At 46.6% G+C, this 23,765-nt stretch overlaps 1 protein-coding gene across 1 annotated transcript in view; it reads left to right on the plus strand.

The window, feature by feature from the left end:
* The window catches only part of LOC143961248 (venom factor-like), a 205,025-nt gene that overhangs the window by 100,064 nt on the left and 81,196 nt on the right, over positions 1 to 23,765 (plus strand). The window contains exons 21-23 of the mRNA XM_077470483.1: positions 12,234 to 12,440; positions 17,943 to 18,009; positions 21,906 to 21,992. Of these exons, the coding sequence (XP_077326609.1) occupies positions 12,234 to 12,440; positions 17,943 to 18,009; positions 21,906 to 21,992 (361 nt within the window). The remainder of the gene's footprint in view (positions 1 to 12,233; positions 12,441 to 17,942; positions 18,010 to 21,905; positions 21,993 to 23,765) is intronic.

The following is a 23,765-nucleotide window of genomic DNA, read 5'->3' on the forward strand; positions in this document are numbered from 1 at the left end:
GACCTCAAAGGGGTTCTACCGGAAGTAACAGTTAAGGCTTCTTAAAGTGAGGTAAGAGATATATAAGAGCCCCAGAAAAGTTAAACTTGGAAAGAATAACTGAGGAAACCTTGTTCCCGCGCCCCAATTGGGATCACGCTGCACGAGAACCAGGTTCCTCCCATCAGAACTGAAATTGGGTAACCCTCCCCTTGTCATAACTGCATCCAACTAGAGGGGGTTGTTGTTATGGTTGATCAGTATCCCTGAGGGAAGAGGAGGATAGCCCTCCGAAGGGATAGATAAAGAGAAGGAAAGATGAAAGAGAGAAGTAGAGATAATAGGAAGGAGATAAAGCATTCTCAGTGGTCACTCTAACTTAGTGTTTGTACTGAGGGGATCCCAGGAATCAGAGAGATCCCCACATAATGAGCCCAAGGCTCCCAGGTCAATTCAAAACTTTGCTTCCTATCCAAGAGAGAGCTAGCTAGTTTTTCTTGGGACATAATCCAGGAGATTTTTCTAATGGCGAGTCTGACGGAGACCCCGGGTTGTTTCCATGATTTAGCTATGGTCATTTTAGCCCCTAATAGAATAAAGTGGATTAGCTTCCGCTTATATTTAGAGATGAGAGGGAGATGTGCATTAAGTAAAGCAGTCTCGGGTAGCCTGGATAACTCGTGACCGGTTACTTTTTTGATAATAATGAATATCTTTTTCCAGAAGTGTCTAATTCTAGGACACTCCCACCATACATGAGATAATGTGCCCTGCAGATGACAGCCCCTGAAACACAAAGGGTCAGCCGAAGGGAACATCTTGGCCAGCCTCGCGGGAGTGAGGTACCATCTGGAAATTACTTTTACGCTAGCTTCCATTAGGGAAGTATTTATTATTCCTTTAAAGGCCATAGAGAAGGCTGATTGCCAGGTTTCCAAGCTCCAGTGGAACTGAAGATCTTCCTCCCAGGACGACATATAAGAGGACTTCCCCGTAGGGAATAGCAGTGAAGTGTAGATAATGGATATCCCCCCCCCCTTTGTTCCACCGCCTGACCACACCAACGCTCATACTCTGAAAAACAAGGGGGATTTGGTTTTTCTAACCACAAGCTGTGTAGGAAATGGCTAATTTGTCCGAATCTGAACTTCTCCGAACTCGGGAGGTCCAGTTTGCTAATGCAATGAGCAAGGGAAATTGGTCCAATGTTAGAAAAGAAGTGACCTATTCGGTACAGCCCTTTATCAAGCCACCATTGGAAAGCTTGGATCTCTAAACCGGGGGGGAATTTGGGATTCCGGAAAATGTGTGACAGGGGGGTTGTGTTGGAGACGATATAAGGGTTCCGCTTTAATTTGTCCCATAAGGCTAAGGAGTGGGAGAGAGTGGGAGCCATGATTGGAGGTCTGCATTTGGGTGAGGACCAAAGTAGGAAGTCTATAGTATTGAGTGGGGCTGCTAAACTTTCTATTTGTAGCCAGTCAGGCTTCTCCCCCTTAAAATATAAAACTGAGATTTGCGCAAGTCTGGCTGCTTGATAGTATTTATATAAGTGTGGGAGGCCTAAGCCCCCTTTTTTACGTGTTAAGTAAAGTGTTTGTTGGGGCAATCTGTAACCTGCTCCACCCCAGATAAATTTCAGAACCTTGCTTTGGAAAGCACGGAGATGATCCAACCGTATCGGGATCGGGAGGGCTCTAAAGAGATATAGAAGTCTTGGCATTAGGGTCATCTTAATGGCATTGATTCTACCCATCCAGGAGATATGATGTGAAGACCACACCTTTAAGTCTTGTTCGAGTTTGCGGAACATGGGAGGATAGTTCTTTTCATATAGAGTTTCGAACCTGGGAGTAAGATTTATGCCGAGGTATTTGATGGTCTGGTCATTCCAGTCAAACTGAAAATTCAATTTAAGTGAAGCCACCGTAGGTGGGGGGAGGGAGACGTTGAGGGCTTGTGATTTAGAGAAATTTACTTCCAATCCAGAAATTTTCGCGAAGGATGATAAAGTATTGCAAAGATTTGGGAGGGAGATAAGGGGGGAGGTGATGAAGAGTATCAAGTCGTCAGCGAACAGTCCGCATTTGTGTTCCTGCTGTCCACAGAAAACCCCTTTGATGTCAGGGTTCACCCTGATCGCTATTGATAGAGTCTCGATCGCAATTGCGAAGAGTAGTGGGGATAAAGGGCACCCCTGTCTAGTGCCTCTAGCAATCTTAAAAGGGGTGGATAAATATCCCTGCGATTTAATAATTGCTGAGGGTGTAGAATAAAGTGCTTTTATCAATCCCCTAAAGCGATCTCCAAATCCCCAACGCTCCAGGAGCCCAAAAAGGTATTGCCAAGACACTGAGTCGAAGGCCTTTTGTATATCTAATGAAAGAATCATCCCCTGTTGTTTGGGGCCACTAGGCCAATTTGATTGGAGAATGGAGATCACGTCTATGGTTCGTCTAGTCTGGTCTGGGCCTTGTCTGCCTGGGATAAATCCAACCTGATCTTTATGCACATATGTTCGGATAAAGGAGTTTAATCTATTTGCGAGTATTTTAGTGAGGATTTTGAGATCGTTATTGATCAATGAAATGGGTCTGTAATTACTTACTTCTTCTGGGTTTTTGTCTGGTTTTGGGATCACTGTCAAGAAAGCAGAGTTCAAGTCCGGGTGTAAGGGAGAACCAGAAACTTTTTCATTAAAGAAATTTGTCAAGTATGGGGCCAGTGTCTCCGCAAAAGACTTATAATAGGGTACCGACAGACCGTCTGGGCCAGGGGCAGAGCCCGTCTTTAAGTTCCGTATAACCGCTAGTGTTTCTTCTACGGTAATCCTCTCCTCCATGATTGCTCTATGCTCATCTGAAAGGGATGGGATAGGTAAAGAGTCCAAAAAGTTAGCGGAGAGACTAGGGGGTCCCTGACAGTCGTCTTTATACAATTTGGCATAAAATTCCCGAAAGGCCGAGATGATTTTTGTGGGGTCAGAAGTGGTTATGTGGTCATGAGTCCTGATTTTGGGGATAGTCCTGCATCTCATTTTTGGAGAGAGTTTATTGGCTAGCATTCGCCCCAGTTTGTCTGTGTGAGAATAAAATTTGGCCCCTGACCATCTCAACTGTTTCTCAGCCCTCGCCGTTAATGCTAAATTTAGTTCTAGCTTAGTGGAGTCTAGAAGAGAGGTAGGGAACCTGTGGGGATCTCTTTTGTGTTTGGCCCTGAGGTCAGCATAAGTGGTTTCGAGCCTGCGGATGTCTGCTTCCCTTTCCCGTTTGATCTGAGAAGCTATTTGTATGATCCTCCCCCTAACTGAGACCTTGTGGGCAGCCCACAAGGTTTCCGCTGAGATATCATCCGTCTTGTTGAGATCAAAATAGTCCAGGAGCGCTTTATTAATGTCGACCACCCTAGAGGGCTCTGTTAATATTGACTCATTGAGTCTCCAGTGAGAAAGCTTGGCCGTATGGGAAGGTTTCTGTATAGTGATAGTGACTATAGAATGGTCTGAGAGAACAGTGTCAATAATTTTGGAGTTGATGAGATTGGGCAGTAGTCTTGTAGGAAGTAGAATATGGTCTATCCTAGAATAGGACTGGTGCGGAACGGAAAAGTGGGTAAAGTCTCTATTTGTCGGGTTGGCTTCACGCCATGCGTCTACCAAACCGTGGGTATGGATTAATTTAGCGAATCTGAGACTGTTGTTAGAGGGGCGAGTGAGCCTACTTTTAGATGGGTTCGATTTGTCCAAACCTTGGTCTAGAGCGACATTGGAGTCTCCTCCCATGACCACCTTGCCCTCCATTAGGGGGGCAAGAGTGACCATCATGGATTGGAAAAATTTATGTTGACCTTTGTTAGGAGCATAATAAGAGACGAAGGAATAGAGCTGACCGTCTATTGTCCCTTTAACGAGGATATATCTCCCGTTTGGATCTTTGCGATCCATCTGCCAGACAAAATTACTAGATTTAGCAAATAGTATTGCTACTCCTTTTGTTTTGTTTACCGATTTTGCTAGGAAGAATTGAGGAAAATGTTGGTGTAAGAAATTAGGGCTGTACCGATCAGGAAAATGGGTTTCTTGGATTAGGGCTACGTCCAATTTAAGGGATTTATAACTGTCAAATATCTTTTTCCTCTTGATAGGGGAGTTTAATCCCTGAACATTATGAGAGGCTATTCTGAGTCTGGAGCCCAGGTGGTCAGCCATGAAAACAAAGAGAAGGGATGCTTACCAGTCCATCTACACAATTCTGCGGAAGGTCCCGTAGATCGTACGTCCCAAATTGTAAACCATAAATTGCGATCATAGCACTAGGAGAGGCGACTATGCGAGCCTGTAGGGAGAGTAAAAGTCGAGTGACCACTGAGAATATTGAAAGTTGAGCAGAAAACAGAGATGAAGAATCAGAGTAGGAGGAAAGAAGAAGGTAGAAGGCAGAAGAAGGTGAAAAATCCAGAGGATACCCCCTCTGGTGAATCAAGGTCAGCCCCTGGGGACCCAAACATCCCCCGGAGGAGACCCCAACCAAAAACGCCTGCATAACTAAGGGCAGGCACCCTAGCCCACAAATCATAGGGGGTCTGTGGGATAGGGGAGGGCACAAAGATCGAATCCAGCGCCCAACACTTTGAAGAGAAAATAATAGTTGTAAAGTAAGCACCAATAGCATGAAATACTTAGATGATTAGTATCATAGAGTCTAACATTGTATGTAGGAATATTAACCAGAATCTTAGACATCAAATTAAACCTTTTAACAATCATGAATGAAAGGAAGAACTGTAAACGGGGTAATACCCAGCTGCGGGCCCTAATATTGGACCTGGATCAAAACAATATCAACCTGGCGAGGTTTAAGGAAGATTTCCTGCTTTAGGGAAAAAATGAGGAAGAGAAAGAAGGGGGGGAAGGGGGGGAGAAGTGAGGGGGGGAAGGAATGGATTGGAGGCAAGGGAAAAGTGGAAAGGGGTATTGGAGGGAAGGAGAAGAGGGAGGGAGGGGGGTACAGAGAGCTTAAGGTATGAGAGAGAACCAACATCAGTTCTAAAAGGAAGTGCAAATGTCTCTCTTGAGAAGGATCCAGCATGTAGGAATGTTCTGTATCATCCGATGAGAACAAAACTCCGTATGAATTGCAGGCTTAGTGAAAACCGAGCAGTATTTTCTGGTTAATAGTATGAGAGGGCCATCATGAGAACCAGTTAGTTAAAGATGGGAAAACAAAAAGGGCCCGCAGTAAGTGGAAGATCAGCCACAGGAAGTTCAAAGAGCCGAAGCTCTCAAGTGGTGGGGGGAGGTTTCCCCGTGGCACTCCGGCATGGAGTGAGAATAGGGTTAGGGAAAATGAAAAACTTAGGAAAAGACCGGCCTCAGGTCTGAGTATGTTCCTTGGATCGTTTTGACTGCTGCTTATTCCACAGGGGGGTAATTGGGCTAGCAGGGGGCGGGCGTTTAGCTGGATTGTAGTTCGGGTTTGAGGTGTCCATGTCTGCTTCCGTTGAGATGAGCTTCAGGGATAGGAGAATCTTTTCACCATCATGGAAAGTGGTGAAAAAATGGGTCTTGCCCATATGTTGGAATTTGACAGCAAAGGGGAATGTCCACCAATATTTGATTTCCTTTTGGGTGAGCACCAATAGGAGAGGTTTCAAGGCTCTTCTTCTCTGGATTGTGGAGGGGGACAGATCGGCGAAAATTTGGATTGAATGGCCGTGATAGGACAGATGTTTAGCCGCTCTGGACTGTTTCATAATTTCTTCTTTCACCTGGTAAAAGTGTGGCTTGGCTATAATGTCCCGGGGGGACCCATCCTTACGTGGAGGTCCGAGGGTTCTGTGGACCCTATCCAGCTCCAGGCGGTGTTGCGGTATGTCCGGGATCAGGGATGTGATGACTTCCTGGGTAGCTTGCGCCACATCAGTTATGGATTCTGGTATTCCCCTGATTCGGAAGTTGTATCTTCTGGATCTGTTTTCCAGTTCGTCGATTCTAAGTATGGCGGTGTCCAGTCTGTCTTGTAAAGTCTGGATATGTTCTGAGTTCTGGTTGGTTGCTGACACTGTCATGTCCAGTTTTTGTTCTATCGCTTCCATCCTGGCTCCCAGGTTTTGAAAGTCTGTCTTAGGCCGCGTACACACGCGCGGACTGTTTGCCCAACCTTGTTCGTCAAACAGTTTCGGCAAACAGTCCGCTCAAAATTTGCATGAGCGGACTTGCCCACACACGAGCGGACTGTTTGACGAACAAGGTTGGGCAAACAGTTCGCTCAACTTTTGAAATGAACGGACTCGCCCACGTAAGGAGGAGGCAAATCCGCCCATTTCGAGCGCGTGTACAGGTAGGCGGAGCCCGCGAAGGAGACGTCGCGGGCTCCGCCGCCTGGAATGGGCTTAAAGGGGAACCCCAACGCCGAAAAAAATCGGCGTGGGGGTTCCCCCAAAGTCCACACCAGACCCTTGTCCGAGCACGCTACCCGGCCGGCCAGGAAAGGGGGGCGAGCGAGCGCGCCCCCCCTCCTGAGCCGTACCAGGCCGCGTGCCCTCAACATGGGGGGGTGCCTTGGGGAAGGGGGGGCCGCGCGGCCCCCCCACCCCAAAGCACCTTGTCCCCATGTTGATGAGGACAAGGGCCTCTTCCCGACAACCCTGGCCGTTGGTTGTCGGGGTCTGCGGGCGGGGGGCTTATCGGAATCCGGGAGCCCCCTTTAAGAAGGGGGCCCCCGGATACCGGCCCCCCACCCTATGTGAATGAGTATGGGGTACAATGTACCCCTACCCATTCACCTGTGAAATAAAGTACAAAAAAAAACACAACACAGGGGAAAAAATATTTTATTGCACAGCTCCGGGGGTCTTCCGTCTTCGGGGGTCTTCTCGCCGGACTCCTCCGCTATGTGTGTGTAGCTCTTTTACTAGCGGAGGAGTCCGGCTTTCTTCCTCCCCGCCGCCGGCCTCTTCTCCCGACTTCGGGGGTCTTGTCCCCCTCTTCGGTTCTTCTGCCGGGCCACCGCGCCTTCTTGTAGCTCTTTTGCAGGCGGTGGCCCGGTCTTCTGTCGCCGCTGCCTTCCGTTCTTCTGTCGCCGCCTTCGGTTCTTCTGCCGGGCCACCGCGCCTTCTTGTAGCTCTTTTACAGGCGGTGGCCCGGTCTTCTGTCGCCGCCGTCGCTGTCGCCGCCTTCCGTTCTTGTTCTTCTTCTTGTTCTTCTTCTTCTTCCCCAGGAGATGTTGACACGTCGCTCCCTCCGGCCGGAATGCCAGAGCCGCGCTGTGCGGTCACTTATATAGTGACAATGGGGCGGGGTCACATGGTATATGTCACATGGGTTGGTCACATGGGTTGATGTCACATGGGGACTATGACATCGTAAGGGGGCGGGGTCACCATGTGACCAACCCATGTGACATATACCATGTGACAGCACCCCATTGTCACTATATAAGTGGCAGCGGAGCGTGTCCCTGGCATTCCGGCCGGAGGGAGCGACGTGTCAACATCTCCAGGAGAAGAAGAAGAACAAGAAGAAGAACAAGAACGGAAGGCGGCGACAGCGACGGCGGCGACAGAAGACCGGGCCACCGCCTGTAAAAGAGCTACAAGAAGGCGCGGTGGCCCGGCAGAAGAACCGAAGGCGGCGACAGAAGAACGGAAGGCAGCGGCGACAGAAGACCGGGCCACCGCCTGCAAAAGAGCTACAAGAAGGCGCGGTGGCCCGGCAGAAGAACCGAAGAGGGGGACAAGACCCCCGAAGTCGGGAGAAGAGGCCGGCGGCGGGGAGGAAGAAAGCCGGACTCCTCCGCTAGTAAAAGAGCTACACACACATAGCGGAGGAGTCCGGCGAGAAGACCCCCGAAGACGGAAGACCCCCGGAGCTGTGCAATAAAATATTTTTTCCCCTGTGTTGTGTTTTTTTTTGTACTTTATTTCACAGGTGAATGGGTAGGGGTACATTGTACCCCATACTCATTCACATAGGGTGGGGGGCCGGTATCCGGGGGCCCCCTTCTTAAAGGGGGCTCCCGGATTCCGATAAGCCCCCCGCCCGCAGACCCCGACAACCAACGGCCAGGGTTGTCGGGAAGAGGCCCTTGTCCTCATCAACATGGGGACAAGGTGCTTTGGGGTGGGGGGGCTGCGCGGCCCCCCCTTCCCCAAGGCACCCCCCCATGTTGAGGGCACGCGGCCTGGTACGGCTCAGGAGGGGGGGCGCGCTCGCTCGCCCCCCTTTCCTGGCCGGCCGGGTAGCGTGCTCGGACAAGGGTCTGGTGTGGACTTTGGGGGAACCCCCACGCCGATTTTTTTCGGCGTTGGGGTTCCCCTTTAAGCCCATTCCAGGCGGCGGAGCCCGCGACGTCTCCTTCGCGGGCCCCGCCTACCTGTACACGCGCTCGAAATGGGCGGACTTTCCGAGCGGGAACAGTCCGCTCATTTCGAAAGTACAGCGGACAGGCCCACACACGGGCGGACTGTTCGCTCAAACACAGTTTCAGCGGACAGTTTTTCGGAATTTCCGAAAGACTTTGTCCGTCCAACTGTCCGCTGAAACTGTCCGCTGAAAGCCCACACACGAGCGGACTGTCCGCCCAAACACTGTTCAGCGGACAGGGTTGGGCGAACAGTCCGCCCGTGTGTACGTGGCCTTAATGTCTCCTGTTATTTTCGCGGCTGTGGATGCTAAGCCCCTTTCCAGAAGGGCTGACATTTTAAGGAGAAGGTCATCCGTGTGTGAGCCGGAGTCAGACTGAGGGAAAGGAGAGGATCCCCCTGGGGGCGGATCGAGGATAGGGCCCGCTGGGGAATACGGTGAGTCCCCAAAATTTCTGCCCAGCAGTGATTCTGTAGAGGCTGGTGATGGGGTGGGTGGATGCATTGCTCCACTTTGGTGAGATGGGGTATAATTGAGGGAGGCCGGAGCAATCACTTGCCTTACTTCTGGGAGTGCTTCTCTCCCTGCAGCGTGCTTCAGGGCCGCGGCGGCCATCTTGGTACACCCAGTCGGCGGAGATCCGTTGAATTGCGGTACCAGGTCTCTGCGGACCTGTTTTTTGGGCATGCGGAGAGCTTCCCCGGGGTGAGGGGGTGGCGGATCGCTCGTTGTCTTCCTCGGGCTCGCTGTCTGCGGTGCGCAGTAAGTGTCGGTGGCGCTGGGTTCGGCGGAGCTCCGGCTCAAGCGTCCATATTGGAGACTCCGCGCATGCGCACTCTCTACTATTACACTTTTATTGTTTCACTTTAATCATTATTAAAATCACTGCTCCTGAAAAAATGGGCGTTTTTCATAGTTTCATAGTTAGTTAGGTTGAATAAAGACACTAGTCCATCCAGTTCAACCTGAGTGAGTGTCTACAATGGTCCCTCTCCCTGTACATTGCTACACCCACATCGGTCCCTATTCTCAAGGAGCCACAATCCAAGGTCCCCATTCATATACTAGGGCCAATTTTGGGCAGAAGCCAATTAACCTACCTGCATGTCTTTGGATTTGGTTTTTAAAACTTTTTTTTGCATTGATCCATGTCCCCTGGGGCAGGTCCCCAAACACTTTTTATGACAATAACTTGCATATTAGCCTTTAAAATTAGCACTTCTGATTTTGAACGTTCGAGTCCCTAAGCCCTTGTACACACGGTCGGACATTCCGACGGAAAAAGTTTTAGAGCTGGGCTATAAAACTTTCCGACAACATGATCCGATCGGACTTTGTCCGATTGTGTGTAGCGAATTCCGATCGCACAAAGTGCCATGCATGCTCAGATCGAATTCCTAGACCAAAGCTATTGGCTACTAGCCTGAATGTAGTCCCATCGTAACGAAATAACGTTGTCACGTTACGTACGATCGGATTTTCCAACAACTTTGTCCGACCGTGTATATGCAACACAAGTTTCAGACAAAATCCGTCGGACAAAATCCGATGGATTTTGTTGTCGGAATGTCTGACCTTGTGTACAAGGGCATAGACTTTAATAGGGTTCTAAAGTTCACACGAAGTTTAGGTCTGTTTGCAGGTTCTGGTGCGAACCGAACTGGGGAGTGTTCGGCTCATCCTTACTTATATGCATGGTATTGTCATAAAAAGTGTTTGGGAACCTGGGTCCTGCCCCAGGGGACATGTATCAATGCAAAAAAAAGTTTTAAAAAGGGCCTTGCTTAAAGTGAAACAATAAAAGTGTAATATTCTTCTAAATTTCATACCTGGGGGTGTCTATAGTATGCCTGTAAAGGGGCGCATCTTTCCCGTGTTTAGAACAGTCTGACAGCAAAATTACATTTCTAAAGGAAAAAAAGTCATTTAAAACTACTCGCGGCTATAATGTATTGTCGGTCCGAAATACACATAAAAGTTCATTGATAAAAACGGCATGGGGATTTCCCCACAGGGGAACCTCAAACCAAAATGTTTTTAAAAAAATGAGTGGGGGTCCCCCTAAATTCCATACCAGGCCCTTCAAGTCTGGTATTGATATTAAGGGGAACCCTGTGGCAAAAAAAAAAATGGCCTGGGCGTCCTTCTCAAAATCCATACCAGACCCTTCAGGTCAAAGTAAAAAAAAAAGACTAAAGACAGTTTTTGACAAGTCCTTTATTAAATTATTCTCTTTTACGCTTCTTCTGTCATCTTCTTTCTTCTGGTCTTCCTTCGGTGTTGTTCTTCTTCTCCATTTCCTTCTTCATCTTCTTCTTCATCTTCTTTTTCCTCCGCTCTTCTCGTCCCACATCTTGCCCCGTCTTCTTCTGCGTGCCGTCCGCACGATCCACCTCTGTGGGAGTCTTCAGCAATGTGACGCTCCACTTCTTCTGACAGTTCTTAAATAACGAGGTGCCTCCGCCCTTTTCTGGCGCACGGGGACTTCCCTATGGCTTTCCCTGTGTTCTTAGAGGGGGCGGGGTCACACATTTACGTAATTAATATTCGCTAATGTCTTCCTGCTCTCCTCCCAGCCAATCAAGAAGCAGGTCCTTAGACCAGATTGAAGGAGAGAAGCAACCGCCGGGAATCTGGAAGAGATGCAGGGGGGAAACCAGCCAAAGCTGTGACCTGAATTTATTTCCTATGATCGGCAGCTCCATCTAGTGGCTATAAAGCTGTATTTTTCAGAAAAACCTCAGGAAAATACCACATTATGGTCACTGGATGGAGCTGACAATCATAGGAAATACACATATCAGGCAGATTATGGGGATTACGTGAGATGGCTGTGTGAGTGCTTCAGACACTTGCACAGCAATGCTTTCTTTATAAATAGACCTTCATACTTAAAAAAAAAAAACATACAAACAAGAACATGTGCAAAACGGGTTCCTGGAGGTCATGTTAAAGCTGAACGCCAGCCTTCCCTTTCTTCTTTCACAGTAGCAAAGTTTCCTCTCCTGTCCTAAAATTGCTCACTATGATTTCACTGCACGCAGTGAGCTTCTCACAGTGTGCATTAGAAGCTGCAGCAAATCAGATAGAGCGCGCCTCATTTCCTGGCTGGATGACATCTATCTTCATCTTGCTCTTTCCTCCCCAGCCTGACTGTCCCTGGCCTGCTTTCGTTCATTAAATTTCAGTTCTTCCAATTGTGGATGCTCAGAATCACATATGAGCATTACCCATAGCTCCCAACTGTCCCTGATTGCGAGGGACTGTCCCTGATTTGGAGCAATGTCCCTCTGTCCCTCATTCCTCCTCATTCGTTCCTCATTTTGGTCTGATCTTTATAATTGTATATAAAATGCACTTTTTATCTATCAAAAAAGTGTTTTCCAGCAATAAACCTTTCATCCAAATTCTAAATTGCTGCATCTGTAAATTTTAAAAACCAATGTAAAGGAAAAGTATTGGTAAAAAAAAGCCCTTGTGGGTTTAATGAACCTTTTTTTTGGTTAATTCTCCTTTAAGGGGGTGTGGTAGGGGGCATGTCCTATACCTACCTATGCTTGCTAGTAGGTGTCCCTCATTCCCATCTCGAAATGTTGGTAGGTATGCATTGCCTAGTGTGGTCTGCTGTTTGCAGGAAACTATGTACAGCTCCTCCTACCAGTCGTGTTCTGCCTGTATTGTATAGAGATGCACAGATACCCAGTTATTACATCATTATGTGTACAATAAGGTATTTAATGGAAATATCATTTTTTTTCATGTCGAAGGTTGGGGGGAAGTTAGGGTTGGGTTGGGTGGGAGCAGCTGAGAAGGCATATCATATAAGCAGATCAAACTTCAGCTTTAACACATGCTTTTTGTATTTATGTATATATTTTTTTGTCTGGTTTAGGTACGTGTGGAGTGGACTTACAATGAAGAATTCTGCAGTCTCTCCACTGCCAAGAGTAAATATCGCCAATTTGTGACCGTAAGGGCCGCCTCGTCTCTGGCTATACCCTATATCATTGTTCCTCTGACTTTGGGCTATCATGACATTGAAGTGAAGGCGGCCGGACAGGCTGTTTCAGATGGTGTGAAGAAGAAGCTGAAGGTCGTGGTGAGTACAACAGATTATGTTAGAGCCTCCGACAGGTTTTTATTGCTCCCTGGGTCTCTGTTGGGGGGGTCGGGGAAGGGGGGGCATTAAGTGATGGAACATTTAATCAATGGGGACACAGATATATTTCATACATCTCTGCAATACTTGATTATTGTCCCTACGTATGCTGCAAGTAAACAAAAATGATGTCACTCTTGGGGAAGTGATGAGCTTAACTATTCTTTATCTAACCCATATAACACTAGAATATAAAATGTATTCCATATACAGTATTACATTATCACCTCAATTATATCTTATTGGATTTACTAACTTTTATTTAGTTAGCAAATCCAATAATTCCTTTTCTATATCATATAGCTACATATATTCCTTTTTTCAAAACTCGAGTCAGTACAGAAAAATTTGTGTTGATTTGTCAGAAATATAGTATGATCATCCCTTACTCCGATTTCTAAATCATGTGGTGTCAACCATTCCTACTTAACTTCTACGATAAATTATAGAAATAAGAGGGGAATGGGGGAATGGTGGAACTTTATATGAAGCACAAAACCAGAACCAAACAAATGAGTTAGTAGATACTATTTAATGGTGCACATGGATCCATGTGGGACAGTAAATAGCATGTAATAAATACATGTAAATGTATACACACACACATACCGTATTTATCGGCGTATAACACGCACTTTTCCCCCCTAAAATCAGGGGGAAATCAAGGGTGCGTGTTATACGCCGATCCGTCGCAGTTGCTACGCTTTCTGCCGCTCTCTGTGGCTTCCGTGTATTTTCGGCCACACTCGGCCGTTTTCGGCTATCTTCGGCCGTTCTCGGCTATCTTCGGCCGCACTCGGCTGTTCTCGGCGGCTTTCGGAAAGCCGAAAGCCACCGAGAACGGCCGAGTGTGGCCAAATATAGCTGAGTGTGGCCGAAAATAGCCGAAAGCCGCCGAGAACGTCCGAGAACGTCCGAGAACTACTGACGCCATTTTTAAATGGCAAATGACTGACAAGGCCGCAAATGCAAGGTTGCATATGACTGACAAGGCTGCAAATGCAAGGTTGCATACGACTGACAAGGCTGCAAATGCAAGGTTGCATATGACTGACAAGGCTGCAAATGCAAGGTTGCATACGACTGACGAGGCTGCAAATGACTGACAAGGCTGCAATGCAAGGCTGCAAATGACACTGACAAGGCTGCATTGATGGGCATTTAAATGTAAGTTTTTTTCCTTAAACTTCCCTCCTAAAAGTTTTTTTCCTTTAAATTCCCTCCTAAACTTGGGGTGCATGTTATACGCTGGCGCGTGTTATACGCTGATAAATACGGTAAGTGTTCCTACGTAGCAAATCATATATATTAAAATGTATTGAATGTAGCCCAAACTTGCATATAGACATGATTGATTGCACGCATGATAATGTAAAGCAAATTCAAATTTCTTCAAGGTGGTCTCATAGTAGACGCACACGCATGAAGAGCACGCGCTATGTGTTTTTCTCTATTGAAAGTTCCTAGAACCGCAGTTTGGTTTTGGGTTTAATTATACCAAATTATGATTTCAGTACCAGTCTAGCTGGATTGCACTGTGTTCTGCTTGGCCACAGGTGGCGCTGTCATCAATGGCAAGTGTGAGAACGCAGTTCAGTTGGGCACATTGAGTGCCACTTTTTCTCGGAGCCAGCCCAGTGGGAGTGTCATCTTGCTGTGCATTCTGGGAGAGGGTACTTAAGGTACTGACATCACGTGCTTTGTGTTACCGGTCCAGAAGATTTTTCTGTCTGTTTGGTCCTGGTCCTCCTGACCAGCCCCCATGGCTTTCATGGCCTGGGGTGCGGATCTATCCAATTCCGAGTCTCGGGGCAGGCTAGCCCGGGGCAAAGTAACTGGAGGGAGGATTCGGTGGTGGTCCGGTGCCATCTCATCTGTGGAGAGGCCCAGCAACTGAGGAAGCAACCAGGGGAGGACTCTTCAGGAGAAGGCCACGCTGAAGGCTGGCTTCTCAGAAAGAGCCTGGAGGCTCAGTTGAAAGACACCAAGCAAATCTATACTCATACGGTATCGCCGGACTGGCTGCAAGATACTGGTACCGTATGAGTGCTCTCTAAATTTGTCTACATCCTTCAATTACTAAAAGTGTTCTACAACAAGTCTGTGACAGAGATTTTATTCAAACGTTCTATGTGCAAGTCTGTGGCAGAGGCTTCGCTTTATCTGAACACTCTATCGGCTGCTAGGCCTAGTGATAGGAGGTCTATCTGGTAGCTGTGAGAATCCAGTTGTGAGTGGTTATTCTCTGGATTTCTATAGTGAGAGATTTCCTATTTTGAATAATTCCAAGAGTACCTGAATTTTCTACCTAAACCCTCTAACCCTCATTGAGAGACTTTGTTTGTCTACTGTTGCTTTTTTGCAAATAAAAATCCTTAAAGCGGATCCAGTGTCAGTTTCTACAATTCTTTGGGCCATCTACCTCGGGAAACCCCTAGACATACACAAGGTCAAGAAGGTAACGGTAAGCACAACAAAATCAGCCGCTCCTTCAGGGGTCAGTGCTACGCATGATAATGTAAAATTTATTAAAATGTCTTCAAGGAAGTCTCATAGTAGACGCATGATAGCTGTGTCAATACATCGATATATAGCTCTACGCACATTTCGTAGATAGGTATGTCTTGTTTTCTGTTCACCGTTGTGCTGCCGCAGTCATCGCCACCTCAGTTTCCGGGGATGATGTTCCCATAGCACCTCCAGCTACTAATAATACCCATGTTGTTGAATACTGTAGCTTACTTTAGGTAAGAGTGTTGGGATTAAGTTGTGGTTCCCCCTCTTCTGGTTATTTTAGTTACTACATGATTTGGTATTTATATTTTATTGGTAAAATAGTAAAAACAGTGTAGCGCTTCAATAATAATAAATGTGATCAACATGAATTATAGAAATAATAATATGACAAAAATCGCATAAATATAAATGCCTAGAGATAAAAGTCCAACATTAGGTGCTCATTCCACTATGTAGCTGGCATAGGGGTGACCAAACCGTCACAGAGGCGGAAAATGGTGTACTAGGCGAATGTATTCATGTGGATCTGCTTGACTTTAAACATCAGAGAAAAGTAGATAAATACTTCTTACCGGAACAGTTGGACTCACACAGTCATATGACGGTTGAATCTAGAAGGCTTGAGGTCACAATCTGGGACCAAGGAGTGTAAGGAGGGAGGTCTGTTGAGCTGATGGAAGAGCTCCGGGCGGTTGTAGGCCCAATGATGGATCCTTTCAGATGGAACGTCAAGGTTGTTTGTAATCAAGCTCAAACGCAGCCCGTTGTGCCAATACTCCAATCTCCCCCGAATGGGGAGGGGGATGTTGTGAAGTTTTAAACCAAAAGAACGGAGAAAAAGAAAAAGAAAAAAAGGCTCCACATGGTGCGGGTCAAACGGTGTAAAAAATGTTGGTTTATTGAAGTCAAAAGATAATTAATGACTTGGTGATCACATAAAAAATAAAATGAAATTAAAAGCAATGTGGGGTGCCAACAGCTCGCCCAACGCGTTTCGACATATGTGTCTTCAACAGGGGCATGTCAGTCATATGACTGTGTGAGTCCAACTGTTCCGGTAAGAAGTATTTATCTACTTTTCTCTGATGTTTAAAGTCAAGCAGATCCACATGAATACATTCGCCTAGTACACCATTTTCCTCCTCTGTGACGGTTTGGTCACCCCTATGCCAGCTACATAGTGGAATGAGCACCTAATGTTGGACTTTTATCTCTAGGCATTTATATTTATGCGATTTTTGTCATATTATTATTTCTATAATTCATGTTGATCACATTTATTATTATTGAAGCGCTACACTGTTTTTACTATTTTACCTGTGGAACTTTGTTTGTTTTTGGTGTTGGCTGCTGTTGTGGCTGTTGTGGCCATTTTTTTTTCACAAACTATAGCGCAGTGTTTTCCCTTTAATTGTATTTATATTTTATTACAGACATACCTATAACACATTTTCTCCTGATGAGTGGAAGTTATCCAGGAAAGTGTGTAGAGCTATATATCAATGTATTGTCACAGCTACTGTGCGTCTACTATGAGACCACCTTGAAGAAATTTGAATTTGCTTTACATTATCATGTGTGCAATCAATCATGTCTATATGCAAGTTTGAGCTACATTTAATACATTTTAATATATATGATTTACTATGAAGGAACACTTATGTCTGTGTGTATACATTTACATGTATTTATTATGTTATTTATTACATGTTATTTACTGTCCACATGCAACCATGTGCACCATTAAATAGTATCTACTAACTGATTCATTTGATTATGGTGTTTTGCTTCATATAAAGTCCCACCATTCTCCCTTCCCCTCTTTTTTCCATATGATTCAGGGATGGAGACATGCGAACTCTGTAGCAGTCGTTGTCTCATATAAAGTCCCAACAATTTTATTTTCTGATAAATTACAAAGAACACAGACCTCTCCTTATCTCCTCCCCCCTAATCATCACTATCACCCCCTCATCTTTCCCCTATCCCTCCTCATCTTATTTCTCCTCCTCATCTCCATAGCCCCTCTTTATCTCCTCCCCCCTTAACTTCCCCCACCCCCTCCTTATCTACGCCACACTACTCATCTCCCTCCTCTGCTCTCTCCTCATTGCCATAATTCCTTCCCATCTCCATAACTCACCTACTTTCCACCACCCTCTTCATCTCCTTCCCCCTCCTCAACTTCATAACCCTACTCGTTCCCCCACCCCTCCTCACCTCCTCCCCTCTCCTAATTTCCATAACCCCTGTTCATCTCCTCCTCATCATTGCCCCTTTCCTCAACTCTTTAACCTTTCCTAATCTACTTTCTTCTCCTCATCTCCCTAATAATTCCTTATCCCCACCTCATCTCCATAACCCCTCCTCATCTCTTCCCTCCTCCCCATATCCATCTGCACAATCTATTCTCCTCTCCATAACCCATCCTCATATCTGTAACCCCTCCTCACTTCCATAACCCATCCTCATCTCCGTAACCCCCCTTCATCTCCATAACCTCACCTCCGTAACCCCTCCTCATCTTCATAACCCTTTCTCACCTCCTTAACCCCTTCTCATCTCCTTAACCCCTTCTCATCTCTGTAACCCCTTCTCATCTCCATAACCTCTTCTCATCTCCATAACCCCTTATCTCCGTAACCTCTCCTCATCTCACCCCCCTTCTTCATCTTCATAACCCCTCCCAATCTCCATACCCCTCCTTGTGCACAGTCAGAGAACACTAGAAGTTATCAGCACACAAGATTTCTAGCAAAATCAAGGGGTATTTTTACACTTTTAAAACAGATAAAACAAAACACTTTCAATGGTGTATTTAGTGTATCAAAAAGAGCAAATAAGAGAAGTTCATTATTAGGGTTTACATACACTTTAACTTTTGAAATAAAATGATTCATGCTTTATAAATGTGTTTTGTTTCAGCCGGAAGGAAAACGGGTTGTGCAGACCTTAACAAATGTTGTTTTAGATCCTGAGGGAAGAGGAAGAGGTCTGTACATGTTTATTCTTTGGATAATATATGTTACATCTGTGTTTAATTGGCAGTTATTGTACAGGACCTATACCAAATACTGGATACCATTGGAATAAAATTGCCCATTGTCTTGTCATGTTTGCACTTTAAAGAGAGATAATGGTGTTGCTTTACTAAAGGGAAATACACTGTGCACTTTGCAAAGTGCAGTTGCTCCAGAGCTTAGTAAATGAGCAGAAGCTCTGCTGACTTCCATCATCCAATCCAGTAGCAGCTGGTGTTCCATTTTTTGGGGGGGCAGCAGACAAACTCCCCCCCCCCGCCTTGTCTGCACTTACCCTATCCAGGTCGAGGGTGGCTTCCCCAGCTTCTCCTCCCGACCAATCTGGTCTTAAGATCAATTACCTGTCCTAGTTGGCCAGGAGTAGTGATGGACGAACTTCCGACGGGATGTTTCGCGAATGCGGCCGATAGTTCGCGAACCGGAACGTTCACGGCGGGCCCCATTGACTTCAATGGGAGGCGAACTTCGCAAACCTACAAGTCAAATTTGCAGCCACAAAATAATTAATAGCTGTGCAAACATTAGTCCCACCACATGGCCAATGACATAACACATGTATGAGGTGAATCTGGGATCGACAACTACAAGCATTCTTTTTTTATATGGGAAATTGTTGTGACAATTCAGGACTGTGGAGCGCATGAAGGCAATGGAGGAGAGGGAAGGTCAGGGACCAGGGTAGGCAAAGAAGAGGGTGCAGGAGATGATCACCAACAGCGTGACATACAGCAATGACACCTGCACCGTGATAGAGTCATCTGACACCAGCACCGTGATAGAGAGCACTGACATCAGCAGCGTGACATACAGCAATGACACCTTCACCGTGATAAAGTGATCTGACAACAGCACCGTGATAGAGAGCACTGACATCAGCAGCGTGACATAAAGCACTAACACCAGCACTGTGATATACAGCACTGACAGCAGCACCGTGATAGAGAGCACTGACATCAGCAGCGTGACATAAAGCACTAACACCAGCACCGTGATATACAGCACTGACAGCAGCACCGTGATAGAGAGCACTGACATCAGCAGCGTGACATAAAGCACTAACACCAGCACTGTGAAATACAGCACTGAAAGCAGCACCGTGATAGAGAGCACTGACATCAGCAGCGTCACATACAGCAATGACACCTGCACCGTGATAGAGTGATCTGACAACAGCACCATGATAGAGAGCACTGACATCAGCAGCGTGACATAAAGCACTAACACCAGCACCGTGATATACAGCACTGACAGCAGCACCGTGATAGAGAGTACTGACATCAGCACTGTGATATACATCACTGACACCTGCACCGTAAGCAGCCCCAGGAGGAAGTCAGCATAGCACAGGGATGGTGGGAGCCCCTCATAATGAGCATAGCACAGGGATGGTGGGAGCCCCTCATAATATGCACAGCAGAGGTACAGCCCCAGGAGTAAGTCAGCACAGCACAGGGATGGTGGGAGCCTCTCATAATAAGTATCCCCAGGAGGAAGTCAGCACAGCACAGGGATGGTGGGAGCCCCTCATAATGAGCACAGCACAGGGATGGTGGGAGCCCCTCATAATGAGCATAGCACAGGGATGGTGGGAGCCCCTCATAATATGCACAGCAGAGGTACAGCCCCAGGAGAAAGTCAGCACAGCACAGGGATGGTGGGAGCCCCTCATAATAAGCAGGCCCAGGAGGAAGTCAGCACAGCACAGGGATGGTGGGAGCCTCTCATAATAAGCAGCCCCAGTAGAAATATGACCCACCCCTGTATACCACCCCTGCAGAAGGGCCTGCCTCTTCCTCTGCCTGTCATTTTTTAAATGACCCTGTGACAAAACTCTCAGTCCCTATACTGATGAAGGACTGCTGCAGTATAGGGCAGCGGTCAGCAGTAGTGCACCTCAACCCTATGTATTGTGGACCTATACCAGTCCTTATAGAATGGCAGACTGTACCTCACTCAACCCTATGTACTGTAGTACCCTATACCTTACCAGTCCTTATAAGGACCTTTGTGGAACAAGTAGGTTGTGACTGATTAGCAGACTGTATGTCAGTCCCTATACCGATGAAGGACTGCTGCAGTATAGAACCCTAGACAGACCAAGTTAACAAGTAGGTTGTAAATGATTAGCAGACTGTACGTCAGTCCCTATACCGATGAAGGACTGCTGCAGTATAGGGCAACGGTCAGCAGTAGTGCACATCAACCCTATGTATTGTGGACCTATACCAGTCCTTATAGAATAGCAGACTATACCTCACTCAACCCTATGTACTATAGAACCCTACTCCAGTTTATTACCAGTCCTTATAAAGGACCTTTGTGGAACAAGTAGGTTGTAATTGATTAGCAGACTGCAGCAGAAGGGCAGCAGTCAAGTATAATATTCTTTCTATATTTGGAAGAAAGAATATTTTACGTGTACAAGCCTATTACCATACCACTGATACCAGTCCTGAAAAGAACCTTTGAGGACCTAATATAGTAACAGCTACTGATTAAACTGACCCTCACTGCCTCACACACTGCTTCCTGCCTGTCCCTATATAAACTGACAAAACAGAGGCTACTGGAACAATAACTGGAATAGCACTTTTGTGGACCTGATAGTAACAGCTAATGACTAAACTGACTGTCCCTACAGCAGACACATCGTCCTGTCCCTTTCTCTAAACTGACAAAAGACACTCCGGCTGCTGCAACAATCAATAGCACAGCAAACCTATATACACCTAACACCTATACCAGTCCTGAAAAGAATTTTTGTGTACCAAATAGCTAGCGATTTGGGTCACTGCAATCTCTCCCTGCTCCACACAGCAACCTCTCCCTATAGTGACAGAAGAAAGAATGTAAAATGGCCGCCGGATCTCATGTCCTGTACCCCATGATGGATGTGTCATCATAGGTCAAAGTTCTTTTACACAGTAAACACCGAAGTCCGCCGGGCGAACGGCGGCAATAGTCTGCCGATCGGGCAAATCGCGAACAGCCGAAATTCGCCGCGAAACGACCGCCGGGCGAACCGTTTGGCCATCACTAGCCAGGAGGAGAAGTAGGAAGACAATAGTGAATGTTGATTCGCTAATATCAGTGGATGGGCTCAGGGCACAGTGCTTTGCACCCCAAGCCCAACCTTTTTGAAGCCAATTAGATCCTCAAAAAAAAAATATGGAGAAATCTATGTGTCCAGCCCCCTGCATGGAGATTAGGGGCAGGCCCATGCAGATTAGGGGGTGGAGACCCTGTGTCCCTTATGGCCGCCGCTGGTCTAATCATGTGCAAGCAAAAATGCAGTTTTCTTAATTTTCCTCGCACGTTATCAGGTATTCTTCGCAAAGTGAAGCTCTACTTCATTTATTAAGCTCTGGAGCCCATGGCCTCCACCCAGGAGCTACCCCCTCCTAGCCAGTAAACCACCTCCCACCCTCGGACGCTTGATTGATCGATTGCCGATAACCCCCACTCCCCCCCGCCGCTTCACTCGTTAGTTGCCTGCCAGGTCCCTGACAGCCCTTATCCCATCCAGATCATGGCTTCGGTGGCTCCCCTCCCCCGCGTCTCCTCCGGTTCCTGGCAGTCGTGTCTCAATCAGGACTTAGGACTCCTGGCCAATCGGGAGAAACAGGAAGACATTAGCGAATATTATTTCGCTATTGTCACACAACGAGTGGGCTCTGGGCATAGTGCTCTGCCCACCCTTTTTGAAGCTAATTAGAGCCTCAGGCTCCAATCAAATGTCAGACCTAAAATGTGCATTTTAACATGTGTGCAAAAAAAAAAAAGAAGAAGCTCAGTCAGTGAAAGGATTAATTGGTTAATGTTGTTCTGTTAATATTTTATTCTGCAGCTGGAGTACAGGAGGAGTTGGTCAAAACAGTGGAAACAAAAAATGTTGTTCCCAATACACAAATTGAGACCATTGTAACTGTCCAAGGTAAGTGATAAAGAAGACATATTAAAATCTTACAGAGGTAGCTACTAGCAGTCCATTTCCTATTGCATACAGTAGATGCCAACTGTCCCAGATTTGCTGGGACACCTAATTTCTCTGTCCAAATGATGCTGTGCACTGGGCTGCATCCTGAGATCACACCATCACCTTTATTTGAGTTACTAAGCATGTGTATTAACTCACAGAAGGGTATTAAATTACATTACAGTGCAAACGTTTAACTATCCTGAGATTAGGGGCAGGGCACCTAAAAAGGCACCCCAGAAATTGGATGTGATCTTAGTGGGCTGTTCTGGATCTGGAAGGTGGTAGTCTTATGTGTAGGCTGTTCTATGGACTGGTACAAATATTTTGGGAAGCAGTGGCGGCTGGTGCTCAATATTTTGTATTTTGGGGGAGTGCGCAAAATGAAAACCAATGGAATTCATGCATCTGGCACATGGATTGGGGGGGGGCGGAATTACGGGCCACTGCTCTTAGCAAGTATGTCAATGATTAAGACATGCCCCCAAAACTACTCATTCCCAGGGTGTGCGGGCTGGGAAATTATATTCACTGATCAGTCATAATCATATGACCCCCAACCAAATATTGAGTAGGTCATCCTTGTGACACCAAAACAGCCTTGACCTATCAAGGCATGGACTCCATTAGACAAGCTGTCAGTAGTAGATCCTTTAAGCCCTGCTGCCTTACATTCATCTCATACTACATCCTGGTGCCATCTCTTCCCTAAGTAAGCATTGCACATGCACCCGGCCATCCACACGATGTAAAAGAAAACTTAATTCATCAGTCACGGCCACCTTCTTCCATTACTCTCTGTGGTCCAGTTCTGATACTCAACGTACTGTAGCCCATTGTATGCACGTTTGGCTGTGGACACGGGTCAGTAGTGGCACCCTGACCAGCCTGCGGCTGCACAGCCTACACACAGCAGATTCCAATGCACTGTGTGTTTTGACACCTTTCTATTATGCCACGTACATACGACCGGACTTTTCGAGGGACAAGGTCCGACAGACTTTCGACGGAGTTCTGACGGAGTTCTGACGGAGTTCTGACAGAGTTCTGACGGACTTTCCGAATGAACGGACTTGGCCACACACAATCACACCAAAGTCTGACGGATTTGAACGTGATGATGTACAACTGGACTAGAATAAGGAAGTTCATAGCCAGTAGCCAATAGCTGTCCTCGCATCGGTTTTTGTCCGTCGGACTAGCATACACACGAGCGGATTTCTCGGTAGGAACTGGGTCCGGCGGAGTTCTGGCGGAAAAATTTGAAACATGTTCCATTTCTAAAGTCTGTCAGACTTTTGCAAATCAAAAGTCCGCTGCAGCCCACACACGATCAAATGGTCTGCCGGAATTGTTCTGTCAGACTTTTGATGTTGAAAAGTCTGGTCCTGTGTACACGGCATTAGAACTAGCATTAACTTTTTTAGCAATAGTAGCTCTTCTAATGAATCAGACTACACAGGCCTGCCTTCGCTCCCCACATACATCAATGAGCCTTGGCTGTCCATGACCATGTTGCCAGTTTGCCAATTTTTCTTCCTTGGACCACTTTTGATAGGTCCTGGCCACTGCAGACTGGGAACATCCCACAGAAGCTGTTGTTTTGGAGTTATTCTTACCCAGTCATCTAGCCATTACAGTTTGAATCTTGTCAAAGTCACCAAATATAATACACTGTCGAAGGAATACTATTTTCCTCTTTACAAGTGATAGTTTATACTTGGTAGCTGT

This window comes from Lithobates pipiens, unplaced genomic scaffold (assembly GCF_037356315.1).
Source record: "Lithobates pipiens isolate NorthernLeopardFrog02 unplaced genomic scaffold, aLitPip1_a1.2 Scaffold_8, whole genome shotgun sequence".
Classification (NCBI taxonomy): Eukaryota; Metazoa; Chordata; class Amphibia; order Anura; family Ranidae; genus Lithobates; species Lithobates pipiens.